The 22359-nt window shown below is 51.0% G+C and overlaps 1 protein-coding gene across 3 annotated transcripts in view; it reads right to left on the reverse strand.

Annotated features, from left to right (window-relative positions):
- Window positions 1-22359, reverse strand: part of KIRREL3 (kirre like nephrin family adhesion molecule 3) — a 270848-nt gene that overhangs the window by 4772 nt on the left and 243717 nt on the right. For 2 of the 3 annotated variants that reach the window (XM_057425962.1, XM_057425960.1), the window contains 8 exons: window positions 12511-12659; window positions 12155-12282; window positions 11652-11778; window positions 7718-7818; window positions 7420-7618; window positions 6294-6329; window positions 4556-4663; window positions 1384-1493 (listed from right to left, as the gene is read on the reverse strand). In XM_057425962.1, coding sequence (XP_057281945.1) covers window positions 1384-1493; window positions 4556-4663; window positions 6294-6329; window positions 7420-7618; window positions 7718-7818; window positions 11652-11778; window positions 12155-12282; window positions 12511-12659 — 958 coding nt within the window. The remainder of the gene's footprint in view (window positions 1-1383; window positions 1494-4555; window positions 4664-6293; window positions 6330-7419; window positions 7619-7717; window positions 7819-11651; window positions 11779-12154; window positions 12283-12510; window positions 12660-22359) is intronic. The other variant, XM_057425961.1, reaches the window with a different exon arrangement.

Genomic DNA, 22359 nt, shown 5'->3' on the forward strand with positions numbered 1-22359 from the left:
GCAGTGTTGATCCAACAGTGTTACATCCAACTGATGTATCTTCAGGAAAACCCCTGCATTTGGCCAGGAGAGGGAGAAATTCACCTTCTCCCAGTCCAGCAGCCAGGCTGTTACACTCCCTCATCTTGTACCTAAAGTGCTTGACTTTGCCTCCCCTCTTTGCACTTAAACAGCCCCTTTATATCATGCTGTAACCAAACCACCTCTCTTGCTGATAAGGTAGAACACATGAGCTTTGTAAACCTCTCCCTATAGGCATTTATTTCCCTGCTATCAGATAAATGTCACTTTTTTCTGTACCATTTCCAGCCTGCCAGCATCCTTGTTGCACTGTGCACATCCCTGCACTGCTGCTGCACAGCCTCATCAAGGGCACACACTGATGTGAAATCGCCTCCTGGCTCTGCCCCATGGTGTCTGGCAAGATCCCATGCCTGGCATCCCACAACCATCTTCTTCTTCATTTACTCATCAGTGGTAGATGTTCCTTGTATGCCCACTTTGCTGAGGCTTCCAGCTTGGTGGTTAAGATCTCGAGCGGCAATTGGGCTGCTCTCAACCCCTCTTTTGGAAGCTAGACATGGTGCATGCTGTCCGTCACTGTAATAGAGGGTCCTGTGAAAAGAAAGCTCCTCATTCCCTGTCATCTCAGCAGACTGCTCCAAACTTAAGTCCCGGCCTCCTCTGTCCTTCCATGGAGCTCTGTCCTTCTTCTGCACATCATGACATGGATCTGCAGACTCCTCAGAGCAAAGTCCAACTGGGAATAAAGGGGCTTGCACAGACATCTCAGCAGTGCTGGCAGAGACATGCCAGACCTCCACCTCCTCCTGCTTCTTATTTCAAGGCTCCTACTGGTTTCTCTGCCCACCCTATGATGCTCAGCCTTGCCTTTCCACCAGTAACTCATCAAAAAGCTTTTTGCTTGCAAGTGCTGCCTGAAAACCAGAGGGTTAGAGCAGGAAAAAACCCACCCAGCAGCCTAGAAATCATCCTCCAGCCTCTTCAATCCCTTCTCCCTTTCCTCACGGCTCTTTTCTCTCACCTTTCATGGCTATTTTATCTGTTTATTTGATTTATTCCACTCCATGGGCTAAAGCTGAATTTCCTGGGCTATGCCGCCTCTACTTGCTGTCTGCAGCTCTTCCCCCAAGCAAGGTGGCAAATTCACAACAACCCTCCCCCATCTCTCCCTCTTCATTAGCAAAGTTTCACTCGAGGACCTTTCATGGCAGGAGAACACGTATGTCAAGAGCAGGATACTGGGAGAAGCATCTTTGCCTGGAGTGGGGATTACGGCGCTGAACTACATGTGCCTGGGCTCATCACCATCAAACACTTACTCAGAGTAATAGCTTAAGGGGAGGAGAAGTTAATCCTTACCATCAGCTGCTTGATGGTGGGGTGCTCCTCCGTCTCCCTGCCCGAGGCTGGCTCCTTGTGTACGATCTCCACACGGATATCGTTCTTGGCAGAAACCACGCCTTTGAGATCTGGGCAAAGAGGGAGATGGAGAAGGGCGTTAGTCAAAGGCAAACACGGAGCATCCTCAGGGAAACAACTGATGGCACCAAGGACAATTAACCCAGCAAACCCACCTGAGAACTGTGGGCGCAATATTTGCATTGCCGTGAGGTGTGGGCATGTGAAACCATCACCTCTGGGAAGCTCAGGTATCTGTTCTAATGCCTTTGGGGGCTTGGTTAGACCCTGCCATGCTCACGGTGCTGTTAACAGGGGCTCAAGCAGATAGTGGGCTCTTTGTCCAGACTGCTGCTGCTTGGGAAGCACCTGAAATGCTGCTCCTGAGGGATATAATGCACTGGGAAGCCCCTGAGAAAAGGCTCCTCCAGGCCTGGGGTGCAGATACGTATGGGAAAGGCCAAGCAGTGAACAAAGACGGGGCCTTGGGACTGACGAACTTATCCCTGCTGCTGCTCCTGTTTCCATGCAGAGCAGTGAGGAGCATTACTGGAGATAACTCTCTGCCTCCCCTGAAGATGTCAGGCATGCTTTGAAGAAGTCATTTCAGCAAAGTGAAACCACAGACACGGAGCAGCAGGAGCAGAAAGAGCCACGTGTGGATCCGAGATGAAAAGCAGCGATGGATGCAAATCTGAGCAGCGAGATCTAAACAGCTCCCAGCTTTGAAGCCGGGCTTCAGCCTGCGAGCTGGCTTCCACCCTCCTGGAGCCAAAACTGCCTTGAGCTGCTGGGCTTGTCAGATCTGCCTCCAGCCAGAGGAACCAAGCTGGGACTGCACGGACTCAGCCCAGCAAAGGCCGGGCCATGAAGGAGGAGACTGTGAACCAAACTGAATCATGCAGCCAAGCCTGGCTTGAAGCTCCATCCTGGAATTAGTCTGCCCCAGCATCCCTTGCCCTTGGTATCTGCAGCCCTGCTGTTGCCGACAGATGCCTCCAAGTCTCGGGTGCAAGGCAAAGGGTTTCCTTGGGAAGCTACTACTGCTTTTTGTTCTTATTTTCCCTGCTGGGACCACGTTCCTGGTGCTGGAACCACTGTCTTTAATCACAAGGAGAAGCTAATTACTGTTTTGCACGTCCTCTCCCAGGAGTGTTCCCCCTTAAATAACTCCGGGCCATTAAGTCATCGTAGATACAACAACAGATGTGCAATAAAGTGGTTTCTTTTCCCCTTTTCCAGAGTCTCCAGGCTCTGTGTTTGGGAGAGGAATCTGCAGTCATCCTGGTAAGAAATGAATCCCTGCCCTGATATCCAAGTGCTCTGCTGGTCCCCTCACTCCTGAGCCCATCCCTGTGAACCCTCTGCTGATTTCCCACACTAACCATGATGAAAAGTCCTTTCCTCACCTTTCAGCCTGGTGCTTCTAGCTTCCTGACGCTCACCTGCTGCTGGAGATATTGGCCACAGCATCCAGCCTGCATTAGCACCTGCAAAATAGGGCTGAAATCCCTTCTCCTTGCCGCAGGGCACGCAACAAGGGACTTAGCAGTGTAGGAGGAGCTGGAGAACAGCAGCGGTGCAGTGAGCACACCAGGAAGATGCCCAGACCCGGAGGGCTTATAAAGAAGGCCAAAAAGTCCTTTCTAAGTGGGACATCACTGGAAACAGTGGAGGGAAGGAACTTCAGTCACTGCCATGCCACCATGTACTCTCTTCCCAGCCCTGCCAAAGCAAATGCCTCTTCTTCCTGGTTTACCACTGGGAATCCAAGGGGTAAATCACAGCAGACATTTGGCTGGGATGGGGTTGTCCTTCCTCTTGGAAGGACAATTCCTGCTTTTTCCCTCATCCTCTGCATGCTTTCAGCTTGTGAGGGACTCCCAACCCTGGCGCTTGCACCACATCTTTGATCTGCTGTCACAGCATCAGTGTTAAACTGTGTGCCATAAAGAACCCTGCACCATCTGGATACATCAGACAAGAAGAAGATAATGAACCACATGGTTTCCCCTGCTCTGAATGTGGGGAGCATGGATGCTTGTGTCCCACCATTGACATGATAACATGGCTTTGCTTCTGCTTCTTCAGGGGCTCACCACGCATTGAACTGGCCTGGTCTTGGGTCCTGCCCATCACCAGTCCTTCCCCAGAAAGCAGGATTGATTTAATTCATTAACACTTGCTAATGGGAGCTGCAAGAGTTCACAAAACCAGGGGATGAGACAGCGAGAGGCATCATTATCGCTCTCAAAATTAAACACATTTCTGCTGTGGGAGGCCCTGCCTTCATACCCAAATCCAGGAGGAGCCTGGTGCCTTTGATTGCTTTGTAAATGATCAAGGGGGGGGGAATGAAAAGAGAAATAAGTGGGGTTTCTGGCGCACACACACACACACACACACACAGCTTGGCATCCTGGCATCCGTACCATGTATCTCCCGAGCCCGCAGCACCATCGAGTGTATCCTCTTCTCCCTTAGTCTGAGATGCTCCACACAGTCCCACTCTTCTCCCTCCTGGTTTGATGCCTTTTCATTTAGCCAGCAATCCTGCTTTAATTTCCTGGTGTCTTTTTAATGAGGCAACACGATTCCATGCTGGTTATCCCCCCCTTTCCTCTACCTGCATCTCTAATGCAACTTTAACTTGTATTCCCAGCACAGCCAGCCTTCAAAACCCATGTGTCCCATGTAAAACCCCTCAGCTGGCTGTAAATCCCCTCTAGGAAACACACATTTGATGTTGAGAGAAATGAAATTGAATCAGAAGTAGAACAGCGAGCACAAACTGAGGAGAGTTTTTAAGCACCATGGTGAGGATGCTTCTCCCTCTTGGACATAGGGATTTCCCCAAGAGAGGGATTAACAACAGGTCCCTTTGCAATCCCTTTGCCCCTAGGACACCCCTGCCAGAGCTGTTTGGGCTGTTAACAGGGATTAACATTTAGCTGTCGTGTTTTTCCCTGTGTGCCAAACCCCTCTCCTTCTCCCATAGGGATGACCAGCATGAGGAGCACATTGGGCTGGTGCCATGTTAGCAAATTCAGCCTCAGTTTTCTTTGTGACCCACTCTATTCACCCCAAGGTTTTAGCCTCAGAGGGATGCACTGAGGCTGGGGGAGACACTTACTCCTCTGGGAGCGGGCACAGCAGAAGGCAACGATGGTGGCCATCAGCACCAGGAACGCCACACCGGCCCCCACGGCCACTCCGATGATCACCGCCATAGGCACCGACTCTGCAAGAGGAAGGAGAGGGAGCATGAAGCTGGGTTGAAGGCTGGAGAAGTGGCTTTTACCCCTGGGACCCCCCCCTGGCTACTGGAAAGAGGCTCAGTGATGAGCCTGGGGAGGGTTTTGGGGCCGAGTGGACCTCCTTCCCCGCTCCCTTGTCCTGACACTGGCACAGGCTGCCTGTGGGACACTTGGGATCGCTCTGTGCCTCAGTTTCCCCTGGGAGGGAGAGAAGAGGAGGGAGCCTGAAGAGCAGGTTAACAACTGCTCTCTATAGCACCCTGCAGGTGAATGAATGAGTAGCTCTAAAGGATGAGAAGTGCAAAAGAAGACGGCGTGTTAATATTATTAAGGATTAGAGCAGGCTGGGAGAGAGCCGGGATGGAGTCGGGCACTGAGCTTCCCTGCCAGGAGCTGTAGCTCAGCTCTTAGCCCACGCTGTTAAGTCTACATGGATGAATTAACCCAAGAGCCATCATTCACACCCTCTGCCTGGTTTATATCCCCATCTCCTGCCTTTCCCCTTGGCTAGTCCGCTCTGTCATCCTTCCCTGAACCCCTGAGGGTGCTACAAGGACTGGGACAGCAGGGATGGGCAGAGGCCAGGCAGCTGAGCAGAGGTTACATGCTCGCATCCTTCTGCCTACAGTAACTCTGTAGCTGGGCTCCCAGCCGGGATTTCAGCCAGCAAAGCTGATTTACTTGTGCAGATCCAGGCAGCCGCTTGCGAGGGGAGGGGAGGGTGGAATATGAAATCACATTTATGGAGAGAGGGTCAGATCTGCAGCCCAAGAGCCTTGTTATTTCCCTGCTCAGTTCCTCCGGATCCTCAAAGCACAGCTCCTACTTGATGGTGAGTGCTGGGTTGGTGCCTGCTCTCTGGATTATTGCCAGGCAGCATTCCTGCTCGCAGAACACCAGTGCTGGGTACCACAGATCACCGTCATAGACTGGGATGATCTCCCCACAAGCAGCGGATATCTATAGGTCCCCTTTCCTGTTCTAAGCACTCCATAGGCTCTTGTGAACACACAGGAGGCCAAAAGATGGGTAACCCTTTCCAGGATGGCTGGCTAAGCCAGGTGAACGTATCCTCACCGCTGTCCTGGACACCTCCAATGTGCGATTTCTCCTTGCAAATGAATGGGATGAATTTAGGGGAAAGATGAGCGCAAAGAGTTGATATCCTCCTTCTTCCTCTTCCCCTCTACAGATGGGGACACAAATGCTGCTGGGACAGAGGTGATCTACCTGAGAAGCAAAATGCAGCAGCCCCATGGCTGCCACTTGACTAGGTGAAGAAGAAACCATTTCTCATTTTCCACTGGTGTGGAGCTGGTGATGACCACACGTTTAATCCTGGACCTGAGATCACTTAAGAGCACTTCAGTGGTCCCTGATATTATTCCCTTTTTAGTGGCTTGGGAGCTGGGGGCGCAGAAAGGTTTGCAGAGCGGAGACTGGACCACAACAGCATCCCAATCCATGCCCCAGTCACTGCCCTGCAGCTTTCCTGTACCCCTTCCTGCCCTGCCCTGCCGGAAAGCTGCTGGGCCAGGAGGAGGACACTGGGTCCTCAGGCGTGGTAATGGCTGGGGACAACCCACGTTCACCGTCAGCTCATGATTTCCATACCTGCTTGAATACCAGCTCCTGATTTCATTTCCGTACCTGTTTGAAAATAAAGCAAGTGTCCACAGCCTTGCACGGCCCAAGCGCACACGTCAGTCCTGAGCGCTCAGCCCTCTGCTCCGCCTTCTGCTCCGAGCGCAGGGATGTCCCCGTGAAGGGGATGTCCTCTGCCACCCTACAGCAGCCTCAGCCACCCTACGGTGTCCCCCTGCCCAGGGCAGGGGTGTCCCTAGCAGGGATCTCGGTGTGGAGCCGGCTGTGGACTTGGATGTTGCGGAGCAGGCTTGGACCTGGCCACCCTCCGCCGGGACCCAGGCTCCTGCTGACTGGCAGAGAACCTGGAAAAACCACTGGCTCTGTTTGCATTGGAAGAAGCCCAAGGCTAATTTTAAGGGGTTCATTTAGCTCTGATCTAATCTGGACGGCAGCCTCGCTTATAAATCATGGCTTAATGAGAGCAATCCACCTGCCTGCCCTGGCATTTAATATAATAGAAGAGGACTGGAGTTCCTCCAGGAGCTAAGCGTTCATCACAAAAGCCATCACCCTCCCTTGCTATGGAGAGTGGAAATCCCCTGGCCATCCCCTCGGGATTGCTGGAGGTGCCTCCGAGGCTGGTTGGGTAAGCCCAGCCCTGCAGAACACATTCTGGCATGGTGGCTGGTGGCCGGGGTGGAGGGATGCCACCAGCCCAAACACCTTCCTCTGTGCTCTGTGCAGCAGTGGGGTCTGGAGGGAGCATCCATCCCTGTTTCTCCAAGGCTATAATTTATCCTCCAGCCTGTGCAGTGGCATCACCCTATGGTGTGGGGCAGGGAGTGAGGGGTGCAGGATTGTCCCGTGCACTCCAGCTTTAGCAGCATGGGTAAAATCAGGTAATACTGCATCAAGCAGAGACTTTGCAGGGCTTGTCCCACCTCCTCACCTCTGCCAGGACCAGGAACCCTAAGGATGCAACCTATATCTAGCACGGCTGGAGCATTCTCATCGTCCTTTCTAACTTCCTCTTTGATATCCCAAGAGCTTTCTGAGCTCCTCCTGCATCTCACAGCATCTCCCCACACTTACAGCCCATCCGGGGGCTAATTCCCATGCCCAACAGCCCCACCGGCTCCCCAGCGGTGCCCACCTTGCTCTTTGAGCCGGATGATCTCCGTGTCAGAGCCAAAGCTGTTCCAGGCAGTGCAGTTGTAAATGGTTTGGAAATCAGCCCGGACAATGTTGCTGATGGTCAGCGTGGAGATGACGCCCTCATCCGTGCTCACCGTCTCCACCGTATAGCGTCCAGATGTCCCAGACTCCAGCACATTCTCTTTCCAGGACCAAGCCTGTCAAGCAAGAGGAGGGTCAGCCTAGGGCAGGTCTGCCCACTGTAGGGCACCTAAAGGTGCTGGAGGCACCCACTGTGCCCATGGGATGCTACTCACAATTCTGTCGGGTGGTGGGGTGCTGCGGATGAAGCACTTGATCTGCCCTTTCTGGCCGTGCAGGGCATGCTGCGTCTGGGTGCTGGAGATGATGGGTGGCCCTGCGAGAGACAGGAGAGAGCTGCTGGCATCTCGCACGGGTGGCTGCAATACAAGGTGCTGGTGGTGATGGGGAGGTGTGTTAACAGAGCCACAGAGGGGCATCAGGATGCCCCTTTGAGGTGATACAGGGAGCAGCAGCTCCCTTGCCTCCTGTGATGCTCCCCAAAGGCTTAGGGAAGCAGCAGGAGGGCAGAAGGAGGCACTGAGAGGCAGATGCTACCTAGTAGCCACCATCAATGACCTGCAACCAGTCTGCTTGATGCCCTGGAGGGGCTCCTGCAGGAAAACCCCATAACACTCTAGGATTCTATGATTCTATGCCCAAGCTGGCAATGTCAGCTTGCCTTGGCCTTCACTCCCCATGCCTGGTGCAAGGACCCTGCCAACAGCCACGCGGGACAAACAGATGGCCCTAAATATGTGCTGGGGCTTTTTCCTCCTGGATGTGACATGCGATGGGAACCCTTTGGGTCCCATCATCCTCTAAGAGTGGCACAAGGCATGAAGGAGGAGCTTTTTGGCTAGCTAAACACATACTAGGTGATGCTCCTGATTACTGATGAACCCAATGTCAACAGACTCAAGAGCAATGATGGGATCTGTACACGAGGCCTAAATAATGATAATAAAAACATCTCTGTATTTTAATGGTTGTATGTGACTTATAACTTCTGGAAGCACTCCAAGACTGGGTGATGCTGGAGAAAAATGGCTTAATAATCATTAGAAGACTCATTTTCCCCAAGGCGAGTGGATTTTAAATGGCACAAATGCCAATGGCTTTGGGTTTTATTATTGCTTCAGGAGTTCAGAGACGAAGGCTTATCATCCTGATAATAGTGTATGACTAAAGACCATTTGTGAGATGAACATGCCCAGAAATAATAGCACGAAGTTGCAGCCTCTTCACATTTGGGGCCAGTGTTTGATTCTCCATCAGGCTCTGGCTCCTTACGAAGGCTGCCAATCTCTGGCTTGGCATTCAGTGCTAAGTGTGAGACAGGGGAAAGGCTTTAAACAATGTTGCTATGGATATAAATGATGGAGCTATTGGTTGTGGTTATTTTTAGCATGCTGGTTCCTATTTATTTGTGTGGTCCTGGCGGCTGCTGACTCGGGAGCCTTGGAGCAAAGAAAGGGTGGTTGAGCCTTCTCCATCCTGCTTGAGTCCATCTGACCCTTTCCTTCCCAGACCTTGCAACCTTGGCAACGGTTTGGCAACAGAGTTTGGTTTAAATCCTTGCTTCCTGCCATGGGCAGGGACACCTCCCACTAGAGCAAGTTGCTCCAAGCCCCGTCCAACCTGGCCTTGAACACTACCAGGGATGGGACAGCCACAGCTTCTCTGGGTACCCTGTGCCAGCCTCTCATAGCAAAGGATTCCTTCCTTATATCTAACCTAAATTTCCCGTTTCAGTCTGAACCCATTACCCCTTGTTCTATTGCTACGGTCCCTGATGAAGAGTCCCTCTCCAGCATCCTTGTAGCCCCCTTCAGACACTAGAAGCTGCTCTGAGGTCTCCATGCAGCTGCTTTTCTCCAGGAGGACCAGCCTCAACCTTCTCAGCCTGGATAATGCATCCACAGCCTGTACTCCAGGCAATCCCGCTGTGAAGGTGATCTCGAGGTGCTTCTCCTACCACGGTGAGAGCTGCAACCAGGCTTGCGTGCAGTCAGGAGCATCGAGAGGCTTTGGCTCGCACGGGGGCTGTAAATCCAACTGATTTATGATGGCACCGACAGCTCCTCGCTTCCTTTTTACCTCTGCTGCTCCTGCCCTGCCAAGCACTGCTTGTTTGCATAATCCTCCTTCCCATTAACCAGCCTCTGAATCATATCTGCTTCCTTTCAGGCTGGTGGCCTCACACCCTGGCACAGGGATGAGCTGCTCTCTGCAGCCACAGAGCTGGCTGGAAGGCTGCGGTGGGGAGCGCAGGAGGATGCTCTCCCATCCCAGCATCCTGCTGCTGTGGTTCCTGACAGCACTGAGAGCATATGGGCCGCTGCAGAGGGATTGCAGGCTCGGATGAGGAACCCTCAATTGGGGTCTCTGTGCTTTCAGTGGCATGAATCAGCCCCTCTGAAGCCCATGTGCACTGATCAGAGTCTGTGGAGCTTGTCCAGAACAGACACTTCTAAATGGCTAATTTTAGTGTGACGAATCCCAGCCCACAGAGGAAGGCACCTGGTAATACCGAGACAATTCTATCACCCTCCGGATTTAAAATCACTTGAAAATACGAGGCATTCAACTTCCCTTTCAAATTACAGCAGGAAAGGCTTTCAGCAGAATTCATTAGCAGGATTAGACACACCGTGCTGTGCTCTGGAGCAGGAGATCTCCTCTCAACCTGCACCCTGGTGCTTGGTGGATGTAGGGCATAGGGATGCAGTTCTGAGGCTGGTCCACCTTGGTTCTCCTTGGTTACCCCTTGGTGTGGGGTTCAATGCATTGTGCCCTTGGGGTTGCAGCAGACCCCAGTGTAAAACACACATCCCAGCAGGATGGGATGCTGCAGGCAAGCTGCTCCTGGGAGATGCTCAAAGCAGAGCAGTGAGCCTTATGGCACAGGTTTGATTTGCTCCCCCGTCAGCTCTGCAAGGTGAAAAGCTCAGCAGTGGTGTAAGATGCAAAACTCTTCCCTATGCCACACGCTCCAAATGGCCCCGAGCCTGCTGAGCGCCTTGTCTGCGTTGAAGGCATCCGCGTGCCTGGTAGGTGTCAGGAAAGGAGCAGGTTCTATGTTTGTGCTAATTTGTTGCTTTGTTTTCTGTGATCGAGCTTAATTGTAATTAAAACCCAGCAGCCGGCGGCGAAGGAGCATGCAGGCGCCGAGGAGCCGAGTCATAGTCAAGGGAGTAGCTGGTTTTCACTCGCCTGCTGTGCTGCCCTTGGCTTCCCTTTCTAGTGTTATAGAATCTCATAGTCTGGTTGGAAGGGATCTTCAAAGGTCAGCCAGCCCAGCCTCCCTGCAGCAAGCAGGGACATCTTCAGCTAGATCAGGTTGCTCAGAGCCCTGTCCAGCCTGACCTTGGATGCTTCTAGGGATGGGGCATCCACCTATCTGCATCATCTGCATTTAAAATGCTGCTGCCTGTGCTGCTTGCCTGCTCATTTTCTTCTCTTTGTGACAGCGAGCGGGGACTGAAACCTGCCAGTTTGTCATGCAGGTGAGAGACAATGCGAAATTCATACTCTATTTATACCATTCACAGCCTGCCTGGCTCTTTCCCTTCCATATTTAGGTTGGAATTTGTTACCGGCTGCTGCGGGGTCCTGGCAGGGTCATCATTAAACTCCAGAGCTCTGAAGTGCTTCCCAACTAACTCCTGAGCTTAGGTGCAGGTCCAGGACACATCCTGAGCCTCAAGCAGCTGTGGAGGAGCTATGTAGCACCGCTGACTCTCATAGGCACCCTCACGTGGGCCCTGGGAGAGTGATTAGGCTGCTGCTGTTGGATCCAGGCTCAATTCCCAGCTCTCCAGCTGTACAACAGAGACAACAGTGCTCTCTGACCTTGCAAGGGTTTTGCAAGATAAATCTATTAAAGATTTAAAGATGCCAGCTCCCAGCTACTCAATAAACCCCTGTTGATAATAAGGAACATAGATAATGTTGGGGATTTTTGCTTTAACCCATGCCTCTCCGGGAGAACAAATACAAAATCCAATCCATTCACATTGCTTGCAGGGCAGAACCATTCCCTCATCCAACTGTGGGTGGGGTTTGCTCTGAAAGCTGATATCCAAGGAGACAATTTGGCAATGAGAGTGGTATATGAGACAGCAATAAGGTGATGAGACACAACAGCCATAGGGAAGCAAGAGGTACCGTTGACAGTGAGCGTCACCTCCCTCTCGCCTGCGCCCACCCGTGGCACCACGGCTCGGCACACGTATTTCCCAGCGTCTTCCTGGCGGACGGACTTCAGGGTCAGCTTGTTCTCATTGCTCAGGACCTGGAAGACAGGAGGGGGTTCCTCTGCAGCAGCAATGGCACTGATTATCAGCCTCTCCCAGATGGGATCCCAGGCTAGTGCACAGCTCATTTTCCAGCCTGCCATCCAAAATCCTGCCTCACGGATGCACTCACGCTTCCGTCCAAGATACCACAAAGGCAATAAGGCCTTTACTGCTTAATACATTTCTCTGGACTAACTGGGGACATTCACTGTAGGCTTGCAATGCCATGTTGTCCCCTCCTTTTGGAGGACCATCCTAAGTCCAGCCAGGAGCTCCCAGCCCATAGGTATGGGCTTTGCTCCACGTGGAGCATCATGCAGCACCTCATGCCCTGAACATGCCATTCCCCACCACCCCAACAGCAGTTCTTACCACTCCTGAGCCTCGCTTCATCCAGACGATGGTGAGAGATGGGTTCCCAGTCCAGGCACAGTTGAAGACCGCGTCGGAGCCCAGGTCAACGAGCAGGGACTGAGGTTCTGTCGCCATCCTGGGCCCAACTGCACAGAGGAGACCGGAGTTACCTCCCAGTGATGGGCTGTATCGACCAGAAACCCTCAAACCAAAGAGGTCACTGTGTCAGAGGAAGCGGCAGTAGGTCTTGCTGGACCTATGGGTCACAGACATATAAAACCCAGCAAGTCCTGGTCACCCCAGGCAAGTCAGACCTGGCCGTGTCCCCTTCCTATTAATTTTCAGCCTCAGCCTCAAGCTGACCCATCACTTACAGTAGACGTCCACAGTCCTGCTGATGTTCGTGCTCCCCAGTGCATTGGTGACCTCGCAGGAGACGGGCTCAAAGAAGAAGGTGTGATCCACGATGGTTTCGTAGAAGTCACCAGATGCTTCTTTTATCACCTGGCCCTTCTTTGCCCACCTATTGAAGAAGAAAGAGCATCATGATGGTGCTGTTCTGTGTCATTCGTGTGTGTGGTGAGGGAGACCTGCGGGTTGCAGTGCTGGGGGGCAGCACATCACAGCCTGCTGCTGCCCTGGGCTTTAGGACAGACGTGCTTGTCCTCGGCATCATCCACCTCTCCAGGGATGCAGGGATAGCCAGAGGTTTTGGAGAGATTACAACAAATTGATGTGTATATAGACCCCTACCTAAACCTTTCCAAAATAAACCCAAATTGCCATTTCCCTGTGAGAGCCTGTTTCACTGGAAATGCACCTCATTCCCTAAGAGTGTGGGGCACAGATGGAAGACCTCAATGATAGGAGGGATGGGACATGGAGAGCCTGCTAATGGGGAACTGCAGTGCCAGGAGAGCAGTCTCTTTCTGAACAACTCAACAACCAGTGGTCCTTCCACATCAAACAGCTAAAAACTGTTTCAGTTTCCTCTCACTTTTACCCTTTTCTTCCTTTTATTTTTTTTCTAATCAAAGAGAACTTTATCCCTTTAAGGCAGCTGAAATAACATTACCCTGAAAAGCCAAGCTGGCATTTGCAACACTGCAACTTGCAAATTGTCTTGGAGAACAAGCTGTCAACTCAGCACTTGAATTAAGCCGCTGTTTGCCAAACAATGAGCAAATGTGACCTAATGGGGCACCATCTGGCAACCTGCCACTCTGGAGCGGGTGGGAAAGACAGGAGATGCTGTCAGGCGTGTGAAACTCCAGCAGCTCTGTGGAGGAAGGGAAACACAGCACAGGCGGCAGCCCAGGGAAAACACATATAACCATCCTCCCAAAGCAACTGACAGGTAGATTAGAGGGAAGAGGATTTCCCTAAGGAACCTCTGCCCTCCTCTGGGTGGGCTGGGGAAGATGCCGGCACTGGGAGCTGGGCTTGTCCCATCCAGCTGCAGAGAGATGAGCCGGTGAGGTTGTTTTGGTGTCCCCTTCAAATAGAACAGCAACTGCTCATGGTCCTTCCATGGGTCTCCTGCTCCTGCCTTTACTGTTCTGCTCTGCTTGTCCCGAATGCTCTGCTATGGGCTCTCCTTGCTGCCCTAAAGGCAACCAAAGACTACTGGATCCACAGGGAACTCATGAGAGGGTCTGCAGGCACAGATGGCTTCCCAAAGTGCCTCTATGGGTCTGGAATGAGAGTTAAGGCTGGAAAAACTCTAACTGCGCTGCTAGAGCAAATCCCTTCTGTGACTGAGAGCGTGAATCTAATAGAATGAGGACAGCTGACCTGCAAGGCTTCACCCACCATCTGATGACACAAGCGTTTTGAGAGATGTATTAGCAGTACAGATGCAGCCCATTTGTAGGCACTTATCTGCCCTCTCATTTCATTTATCTTTGCACCTCTAACAGATGCTGACTGGGCCACTCCAGCTTCCCCACCCTCCCCATGCTCCCCCTTCAATAATTAATCAGGAGATGTCACTTCTATTTCTAGGGCTGCTCTTCATGTGTTAATGAGGGAGCTTCCTCCTATGGAAGAACCAGCACAAGCGACACCTCCCAACGGTTGGAATGCTGCATGATGCTTTGGTGATGCCTTTCTCCTTCCAGAGGGAATTGCAGCCCAAGCCAAGGGGTCAGCTGGTTTCAGCATCATGCTTCCCTGCCTCCTGATGGCACCTGCCTTTGCCCTGCTGCCTCCCTGCCACAGGAATGATGCTGCAGGGGGTTGGAACTTGAATGGGCTTTTAAGGTCCCTTCCAACCCAAACCAGTCTCGGATTCTATGAAGCCATTTCCTGGATGTTACAAAGGGAAGCAAAACAGAGAGCAAGGTTTCCAAGAACTATTTGGCTTTGCAGCATCTTGGGAAAACACAGAGCAACAACCATGGCATGGTGCTCCATGGATTTGTTCAAACCCCATTGCTTCCGCAAAACTGGATTTCCCGAGCGTGGAGATGTGTCACAAACAGCAATTCTTCGTGCTTCAGCAGAGATCAAGCTTCTTGCTCCAGTTTTCCAAGGCTTAACACTGCTAAATCAATGTGGCTGAACAAGCAGTATAGATCTTTTATAATGTCAAATTGGTTTTTAATAACGACGCCTGATAACCTTCTTGTAAAGCTTCCCATGATGTGCTTGTGGGCAGCCAGAAGGCAAGTTACTCATGCTTTTACAAGCCCACAACATGTCTTACTCACCTATTAACCTTTCAGTAACTGTTTATAAATAGAATCTGAATAAAACACAGCTGAGATGCAGAGGATGCTCTATCAGCCCCATTCACCACCTCCACTGCTTTGGCTTTTCATGCGCTGGCCTTGTTATGTGGAGCCTGGCCCCAGTTCATCCTAGCACTGCTGAGAGCAGGGGATACTTTCATTTATATTGCTGCCTTGAAGGTATTTATAGATTGCAAACGTGTCACCCAGAGTCTTTTCCAGACTATATTAATTTACCTGCTTTAGTCTCTCCTCATATGACTCAGCCGCTAACTCAGCTGTCGTTTTTTTTTGCTGCTGGTTTCCTTCCTAAGCCAAACAGTATTGCAGGGATTGTAGTAACAGCTCTGTGCAGAGATGGGCCAGGGCCTGCCATGGAGATCTGCCCAAAGGACCTGTTCCTGTGATTCCCAATTACCCAAACTCACCACTTCTCCCCGCTATCCCATGCCCTAAGGCCAACCTGCTGCTGTCCCTCATCCCCTTGGGCTTTGCACATAACCTGCTTGTGTTTTCCCTTGGCCTCTCTGGGCCCAGTGCCTCTCAACCCAGTATATTCTGGAAATTGAATCAGCCTGGGTGATGGAGGAAAACAGATTTCAACCAGGAAACAAGATATCTGAACCCAAGCTTTAAAGGGGTGGTTGTTATAGACAGCACTGAAAAGCCAGTGATTAAAGAATGGGAAAATACCCGAAACATTAATGCTTAAAGATAAGGAGGGGACAGGACTTTTCTAAGGAAACATTGCATTTTCTGACTACATCAATTGCTTCCCAGCTAAGAGTACATGCAAGCAAATAGGAAAGCACATTCTGGGATATGCTGGCTCAAAGCAGTGCTGTGGCTTGCTTTCAGTCTTCATATCTCAGTGTTTCTTCAGTGACCTGCTCTGGTTTCCAAAGGAAAGCCAGGATGAAGCACCTGGGGTCTCAGTGGAGGATACTCGGCCAGGACTCATCCATCACGAAGGGGTTTTACCCTTTCTTATCCCAAAGGATCCCATTTCTGTCTGGGTTTCCAGGCTTGTGGAGCTAACCACAAAGCCCTGACAGAGCGTTGGTACATGAAAGAGCATCGCTAGCAATTCGTCTGCCTTAGCGCTGCCCAGGCTCACCATAACAAATAAATTCCTCTGTGTGCTGTACAAGGACTGGTAATTCTTCAACAAACAGCATGTGTGAACAAGCTATTTACTTTACAACCCTGGGAAGGCTGTAGGACTCGTACGTGCTCTTTATAAAGCTCCTCATCACACCACAGCTCTCACCAGCATCTCCCTGCAGCACAGGAACAACAGGAGGGCATCACAGCACCCACCCCGCAGCATGGGCTCTCTGAACCTTACAACACCCACCAAGCACTGCTCAAACCCATGCTGCAGGCTCCTCAGGAGGTGTTTTTGCTGTAGCCAGCGGCACACGTGCCCCTTGAACCAGACCTCGTGGCAGAGCGGCTGCTCTAGTGGTGTACAACCTGTGGCAGTGGAGTGGATTGTCGTTTTTAATTAACAATGCAAAATAAAGCACTTGCTTGCCATATAAATCGTGTTTACTAAGAACTACTTAAAACAGACAAATATTTTCTTGGACGCATGTTAATTGCTTAATAAAAGTACAGAGAACACCCACAAATACCTTAAATAAATGCACAGGCTGAGGGAATGAATTAATTAACATTTCATTCCTGGGAAAGGCTATTAATTGCTACAAATAGCTCAGAGAATGGGTTTGTTGCTTTATTGCCAGCAGTACCTTCAACTCCTACTGCTGTAATGTGGCAGTCCCCTCTCATCCTCAAATAAGAGCTGCCCCTGCGTTGGATGCTGCACCCTGAATCCCTCTCCTGTCCCTGTAACCCCAGCATCCTCTATGGGGATGGAGAACGATGGTGTTTCATGGACAGTGGAGGTCTGAGAAGGGTAAGGACAGCAGGTAGCTTGTGCTGGCAGATTACAGAGCACCTCCCATGAGTGACAACCTTGTAAGAAGTGACAGAGCAAGCAACAAGGCCTGAGCAGTGTCTCGCTACCCCCCCTGCATGGCTCCAGTGTGATGCATCATGCACATTATTTCCTTATTAAGAGCAGATTTCCATAATAGTGATCTATGAGGTTATTCCTCTTCTCCTGCTTGCTCCCTCCCTAAATGGAGACGTGTGGGACCTGTACAGCTCCTCAGCTGCACATCTGCCATCCTCCCTTCATGCCGATGCAGTAGGTTCATTTATCAGCCGGTGCAGGCAATAGGTAATCTCTCTGCCATCTATATTACAAGGCTGGGCCTTCCAGCTTGGGGTTTAATCAAGTTCAAGGGGAGAAGAGCCCTGAGCAAAGCACTCAGCATCCTTGCTGATGGCTGGCTGGTCCTCTATGGACTCACCATACCCAAGGAAAGGTTTCCAAGCCTCCCGCTCCCTCCCTGACAAATCTCCATCCATCCATGCACAGCTGCAGCAATGATGGCCTCTTCCCAAACCCCTTTGTCCCCAGTGCAAGCATCTCTGCTCCACCACAAAGCAAATCTCAGGTCCTAATGGTGGAGATGCTGCATCTCAGAGCGGTGATGCCAACTTTGCTAATCTCCCCGTGCCTATTTCTTTTCCCCTATGTGTTTTTTCTTCAGAAACAAATAAACAGCGAGGAAGATTGCAACCTTCTCCCAAATATCAAGAGTTCAGACCTGATGTGATTGCACTCGCTGTGATACACCTGTTGCTGCTGCTGGGGTTTGATTGTTTTTAAACACTCTGGGGTTTTGATGATAATAATAACACTTCACTGTGCACAGGAAACCTCTGGCTTGATTTCCTATCTCATCTCAGCTTCGGTGTTCCCCCTCCTGACAAACAAGGGGGCTGGCGATGAGCCTGATTGCTCGTCAAACTGCAGTCTTGAAGGGAGGTGCCTGTCTTAGGTGCATCTCCTCCTTCCCATTAGCAGGACCCATGGTTGGGAAACAGCAGTGAGGGGCTCCCCAGATCATGCCTGAAGACGTGCAACAGGAATCCAGCTCTTCGGAGAGCAGTGGGGCAGTGATGGGCAGGAATACCCCAGGACCAGGTCTATGCTGCCTGTGGTGTAGGTACCTGGAAGAACTGGGCTGAGAAGGTTTCTCTCTCCCAGACAACACACTTAAAGCCCTGTCACCGGCACAGTCTGTACAAGCTGGGTTCATTTTTGGTGAGAAAACAATCAAAACAGCCTTTTTCTAAGCACAGTCAGAACAAACTGGCCGCAGAAGTGGTAAGGAAGAAGTAAACAAAGCTGTTAAGCTGTCAGTGACTTGGCTGATCAACCATTAAAGCTGCTGCTGAACCGTGCAATCAATGGGGTGACCCTAAACGCAGCCCTGGACGAGGCATGACCGGGGTTTGTAGCTGATGCTGCATGGACCTCTGTGTGTGCCTGACGTGCAGGGTGGCCAGGGACCCCATGGGTGGTTTGGCCTGCTTTTAAGCAGAGATGCTTCCTAGGATGCTGCTTGGGGAATTAGTTAAATCAACAATAACCGATGCAATCACCAAATCAGCTCTGGTTTATTGGAGCACAGGGAGAGAAGGAGATGCTAACAACTTCATTCTCCATTTAAACCGCCTTCTTGCCCCTGAAAACTGCAATAAAGGAGCAAAGAGGAATCACAAAATGAAATCCTTTAGCAAAACACCCGCTTTGCTGGTGCTGAGGTAGGTGCAGCCCCTGTCCCCATCATGGGTCCTTCTTGCGCATCCTGCCTCCTCATTCAAGGCCAGGCTGGATGTGGGTTTGAGCAACCTGACCGAGTTGAAGATGTCCCTGCTCATTGCATGGGGGTTGGACTACCTGACCTTTGAAGGTGCTTTCCAACCCAAACTGTTCTATGATTCTATGGTTCACACCTGGCTGCTCCCTGCCACGTTCCCCACCCTCTGGCATGAAAGCAGAAAAACCTCATACAGAGCTGAAGGCCTCTTAAATCAACGTCTTTCCCGACTCAGAGGCTGTAAGAGGATTCATTATTTACACTGCAGAAACACAAAAGCTTAGCATATTTTAAGCTGTCTGAAACCACTTCAAGGCAACTCTTCCTCTCTCTTCTTCCTTTTTTTTCCTAACAAAACACATTGAGGCGGCTCTGAATCGAGCAGCAGGAGGAAACTCTTCTTCTTCCCAAAGAGAAACTAAAATGGAGGGATTGAGGGAGAGAAAGAGAACAGCCCCCTTTTGGGGGCTTGGGATCACCAAGGAATGCCCCTCAGGGGATGCTGTCTGTGAGATAACCCTTCTACACGGTTTCCTGATGGTGCATGCGGGTTCTGGCAGTAGGAGAGGCAAAGGAGGCATCTCTGCTACTTCATAAGTGTGAGCACATAGGCCAGCTCCTACAGAGGCAGTGGGACAGGACGTGCCGAGTGCTTTTTCTTTCCTCCTTCTCCCTCTTTCTACATTTTCAATTTAGTCACAGCATCTCTAATTTCCTTAGATCTGAAGCCACCTCGGGAGACTGGAAGGGAGCGATACAGAAGAAAGATGGGGTGGGGGGAACCCCGCCAGTAATCTTGTAAAAGTCAGTTTTGAAAAATCAATTTTCTTGTGTGACAAGATTTGCTTAAGGCTTTTCGTTCTGTGAAATCAGCCCATCATCCTGCGGGAACACATGAAGGAAGTGGCAAGTGTGGTTTGGAATAATTCAGATTAAAGACTGCTAAATTAGGCTTGAAAAGCTGCCACCTCTCCTTGCACAGGGATGGGAGATCTGGCCGGAGGAGTCAATGCCTGGAAGGGGTGACCAAGGAGGCCCTCAGAGCTCTCAGAACCATAAGGGTGTTTAAAAGAAGTGTTAGCAGCTTTGCTTGATGGCCAACCATAAAGTCGTCTTTAGCACCCAGAGATTTGGGTGCAAAGTTTGCTTGAAATGAGATGCTTCAGAGACAGGTTCACTCCAACCTCGGGAAACTGCAATGCACGGGCAAAGTCTGGATGACGGGATGCTGGTGGTCCAGGCTGGGATGGAGATAGCCACAACCATGATGCACCCTGTTTTAGCAAACCCTTCAGAAACACAACAGCAAACCCCCTCTGCCACCTGGCTCCTTTGGAAAGGCCCCATCCAACAGAGTGGTTTGAGCTTCATCACTCATTTCATCTGGTACCTTTAATCATTTCTACACCAGGGAGTGGTGCTCGAGAGTACAAAGCACTTTTCCCTCCTCCCCTCCCCTTCCTTTCTCCCTTTCCAGCTGTCAGACTCTCTCCTCTACGCTCTCTCCTAATTAGTTCGAGCTGCCTCCAAACATCTCCCACCCGCTTGTTCCCATTACCCTGACAAGCCAGGGAATGGGAAGACAAATCTCCCCGTCCCCACACCTCTGTGAGTGAAGGGAGGCTCTTCCAACCCATCTTCCCGCTCTCAATGGGAGCCGTGTGCCTTGCTGGAGCCCCCCCAACAGCCCAGCATCACTGCAGGGATATATATATATGCCTTTTATTTCACTCTATTTTCCCTTTTTTAAAGCCTGCTTTTCCCTCTCCGCCTGCCACCCAGCACACTCCGCTCCCTGTCAGAAGGAGCTGGCAGATGGGGCTGATGCATCACAAAGAAGATCTGAAGAATTCATTTCCCCTTATTTCTTTTTCCTTTCCCCAGCTTTCATTTCCACTTCAGAGCAAAGGTCCAGTTGTCTGGGAGGAAGCTACAAAGACAAACCTGGGCAGGAAAACAGAGATAGTCAGGGAAAAACGTTACAGTGCCGATAACTTGAGACCTCTGTGTGCTTTGCATTCATTTCACCCCCCTCTTTAGCTGCATTTTGCTATGTCTATAAATTAGATTTACTCTGTTGCTGCTGTGAAACGCCTCAGGCCCCTTCCCTGCTCCAGCTTCTCTGGCTTCCCTTGCTGAGTTTGGCTGTGGGAGGCAGAAGGAGAGGTGACAGCCCTGCTGAGGGATGGCATATGGACTCACAGCGTCCTGCCGCTGGACAGACGGCGGCCCCGGCCGGAGGAGGAGGAGGGAGCAGATGGGAGTACGGGGGAGGAAGGCACCAAGCACAAGGAGAGCCCACGCACTGGCCTGTATGAGCATCTTCCCCAAGCTGGAATGAAGGAGGGAGCTGGTTTATGGGGAAGAAGGTCCTAAACCTGCCAAGAAATGCATAATCAGATAGAGCGTTCCACCTGAAGATGCTGAGATGCCTCTTGCCTGGACCAGACATCTGGTGAGCTGCTCCCCACCTCATCTCTCTGCAACCCCAGGTGCCCTTGTAGTCTGGGTTATTTTATGCCTGCAAGCGTGATGCTGAGCCTCATCATCATGGGGACAGTCTCCATGCTGCCCATGGACTTCACACCTTGTCTGCAGTCGCTGGCTGCTCTGCAGTGTGTTTCAAGCCCTTGAAATATTAATGGAGATGTGATTGTAATTTAATAAGAGCTTAATATTGCAGATCCCCTTCCTTGGCACAGATTGCTAGGGAGACAAAAAATGGGCCAACTAGGTATGGCCTTAGTGATCAGAAGCTGCCAATGAAATTCATCACCCTGAATACCTGCATCAGCTTCCTGCAATCACAGAATCACAGAATCAATAATCCCTTCTGCCTATGGAGCTGTGAATGCATTCTGCAGCTAGATGGAGGAGGCAGGGATAACTCTGGTGTCATGGAAGAGCATTAAACTTCCCTGGGCTTTCACAGAGACGTTGTGCAGCCAAAACACTCACAGACCTCTACTTGGGCATGACTTTTGTGAGACAGCAGATCTACCGAAGGCATGTGCTGCTCAATGCCCCATCCAGCATGCAGAGGGAAGCTTGGACACTGTCTCCCTTCAGGTGCCTTTGAGTCCCACTGCCTATGAAGAAAACCTCTTTAAGAAGCAGCTGAGATTGGATTAATATTTGGTGAGTGACAGCATGCTGTTGGTTCAAAGATAACACCGTGTTTACAAAGAAGAAGGTCTTTTCTACAGACCAGAGCCCACTGAGCAAACAAACACCCAACGCTCCTGCTGCAAGCCAGAAGTGTTGGTAGTGATGGTGGGGCTGGCTCTGAGCTCCACACAACCTGACTAGGCACCCTGTGATGTGCAAAGATGCTGCAGTTCAAGCCCTGACCTGCATCTGCAGCTCCTCAAGCTGGTGGATGCACTAAGATCACCAATGTTTAGGCAGCTGATGCAGGAGGATGCCTTCAAGTGTCTCCCCCCTTCATGACTGTAAAGGAAACGTTATTTGCAAAGGTCTCTTCTAGCCCTGGGGGCGAGAGCGCTGCACCAATGTGCCAGAGTGAGATATGTGTTATTGCCCTGCCTGCACCAACTCCCCATCGCTCTGCAAATATAATCATCATCAGAGGAGCCCAAAAGGCTGAGGGACTCTGCCTCGTGCAATATTAAACTTTCCCATTTTCTTCTGCCACTTTAAAGATTCTCTTTCTTACTGCAAGTGATAAATAATAACAGCAAAAAAACACCCCACAGTCACACAAGAGACATCAAAAGCCACGAGAAGATTG

Source organism: Pezoporus wallicus, unplaced genomic scaffold (assembly GCF_028554395.1).
Source record: "Pezoporus wallicus isolate ANWC-B61680 ecotype Strahan unplaced genomic scaffold, APGP_CSIRO_Pwel_v1 contig_8797, whole genome shotgun sequence".
Lineage (NCBI taxonomy): Eukaryota > Metazoa > Chordata > Aves > Psittaciformes > Psittacidae > Pezoporus > Pezoporus wallicus.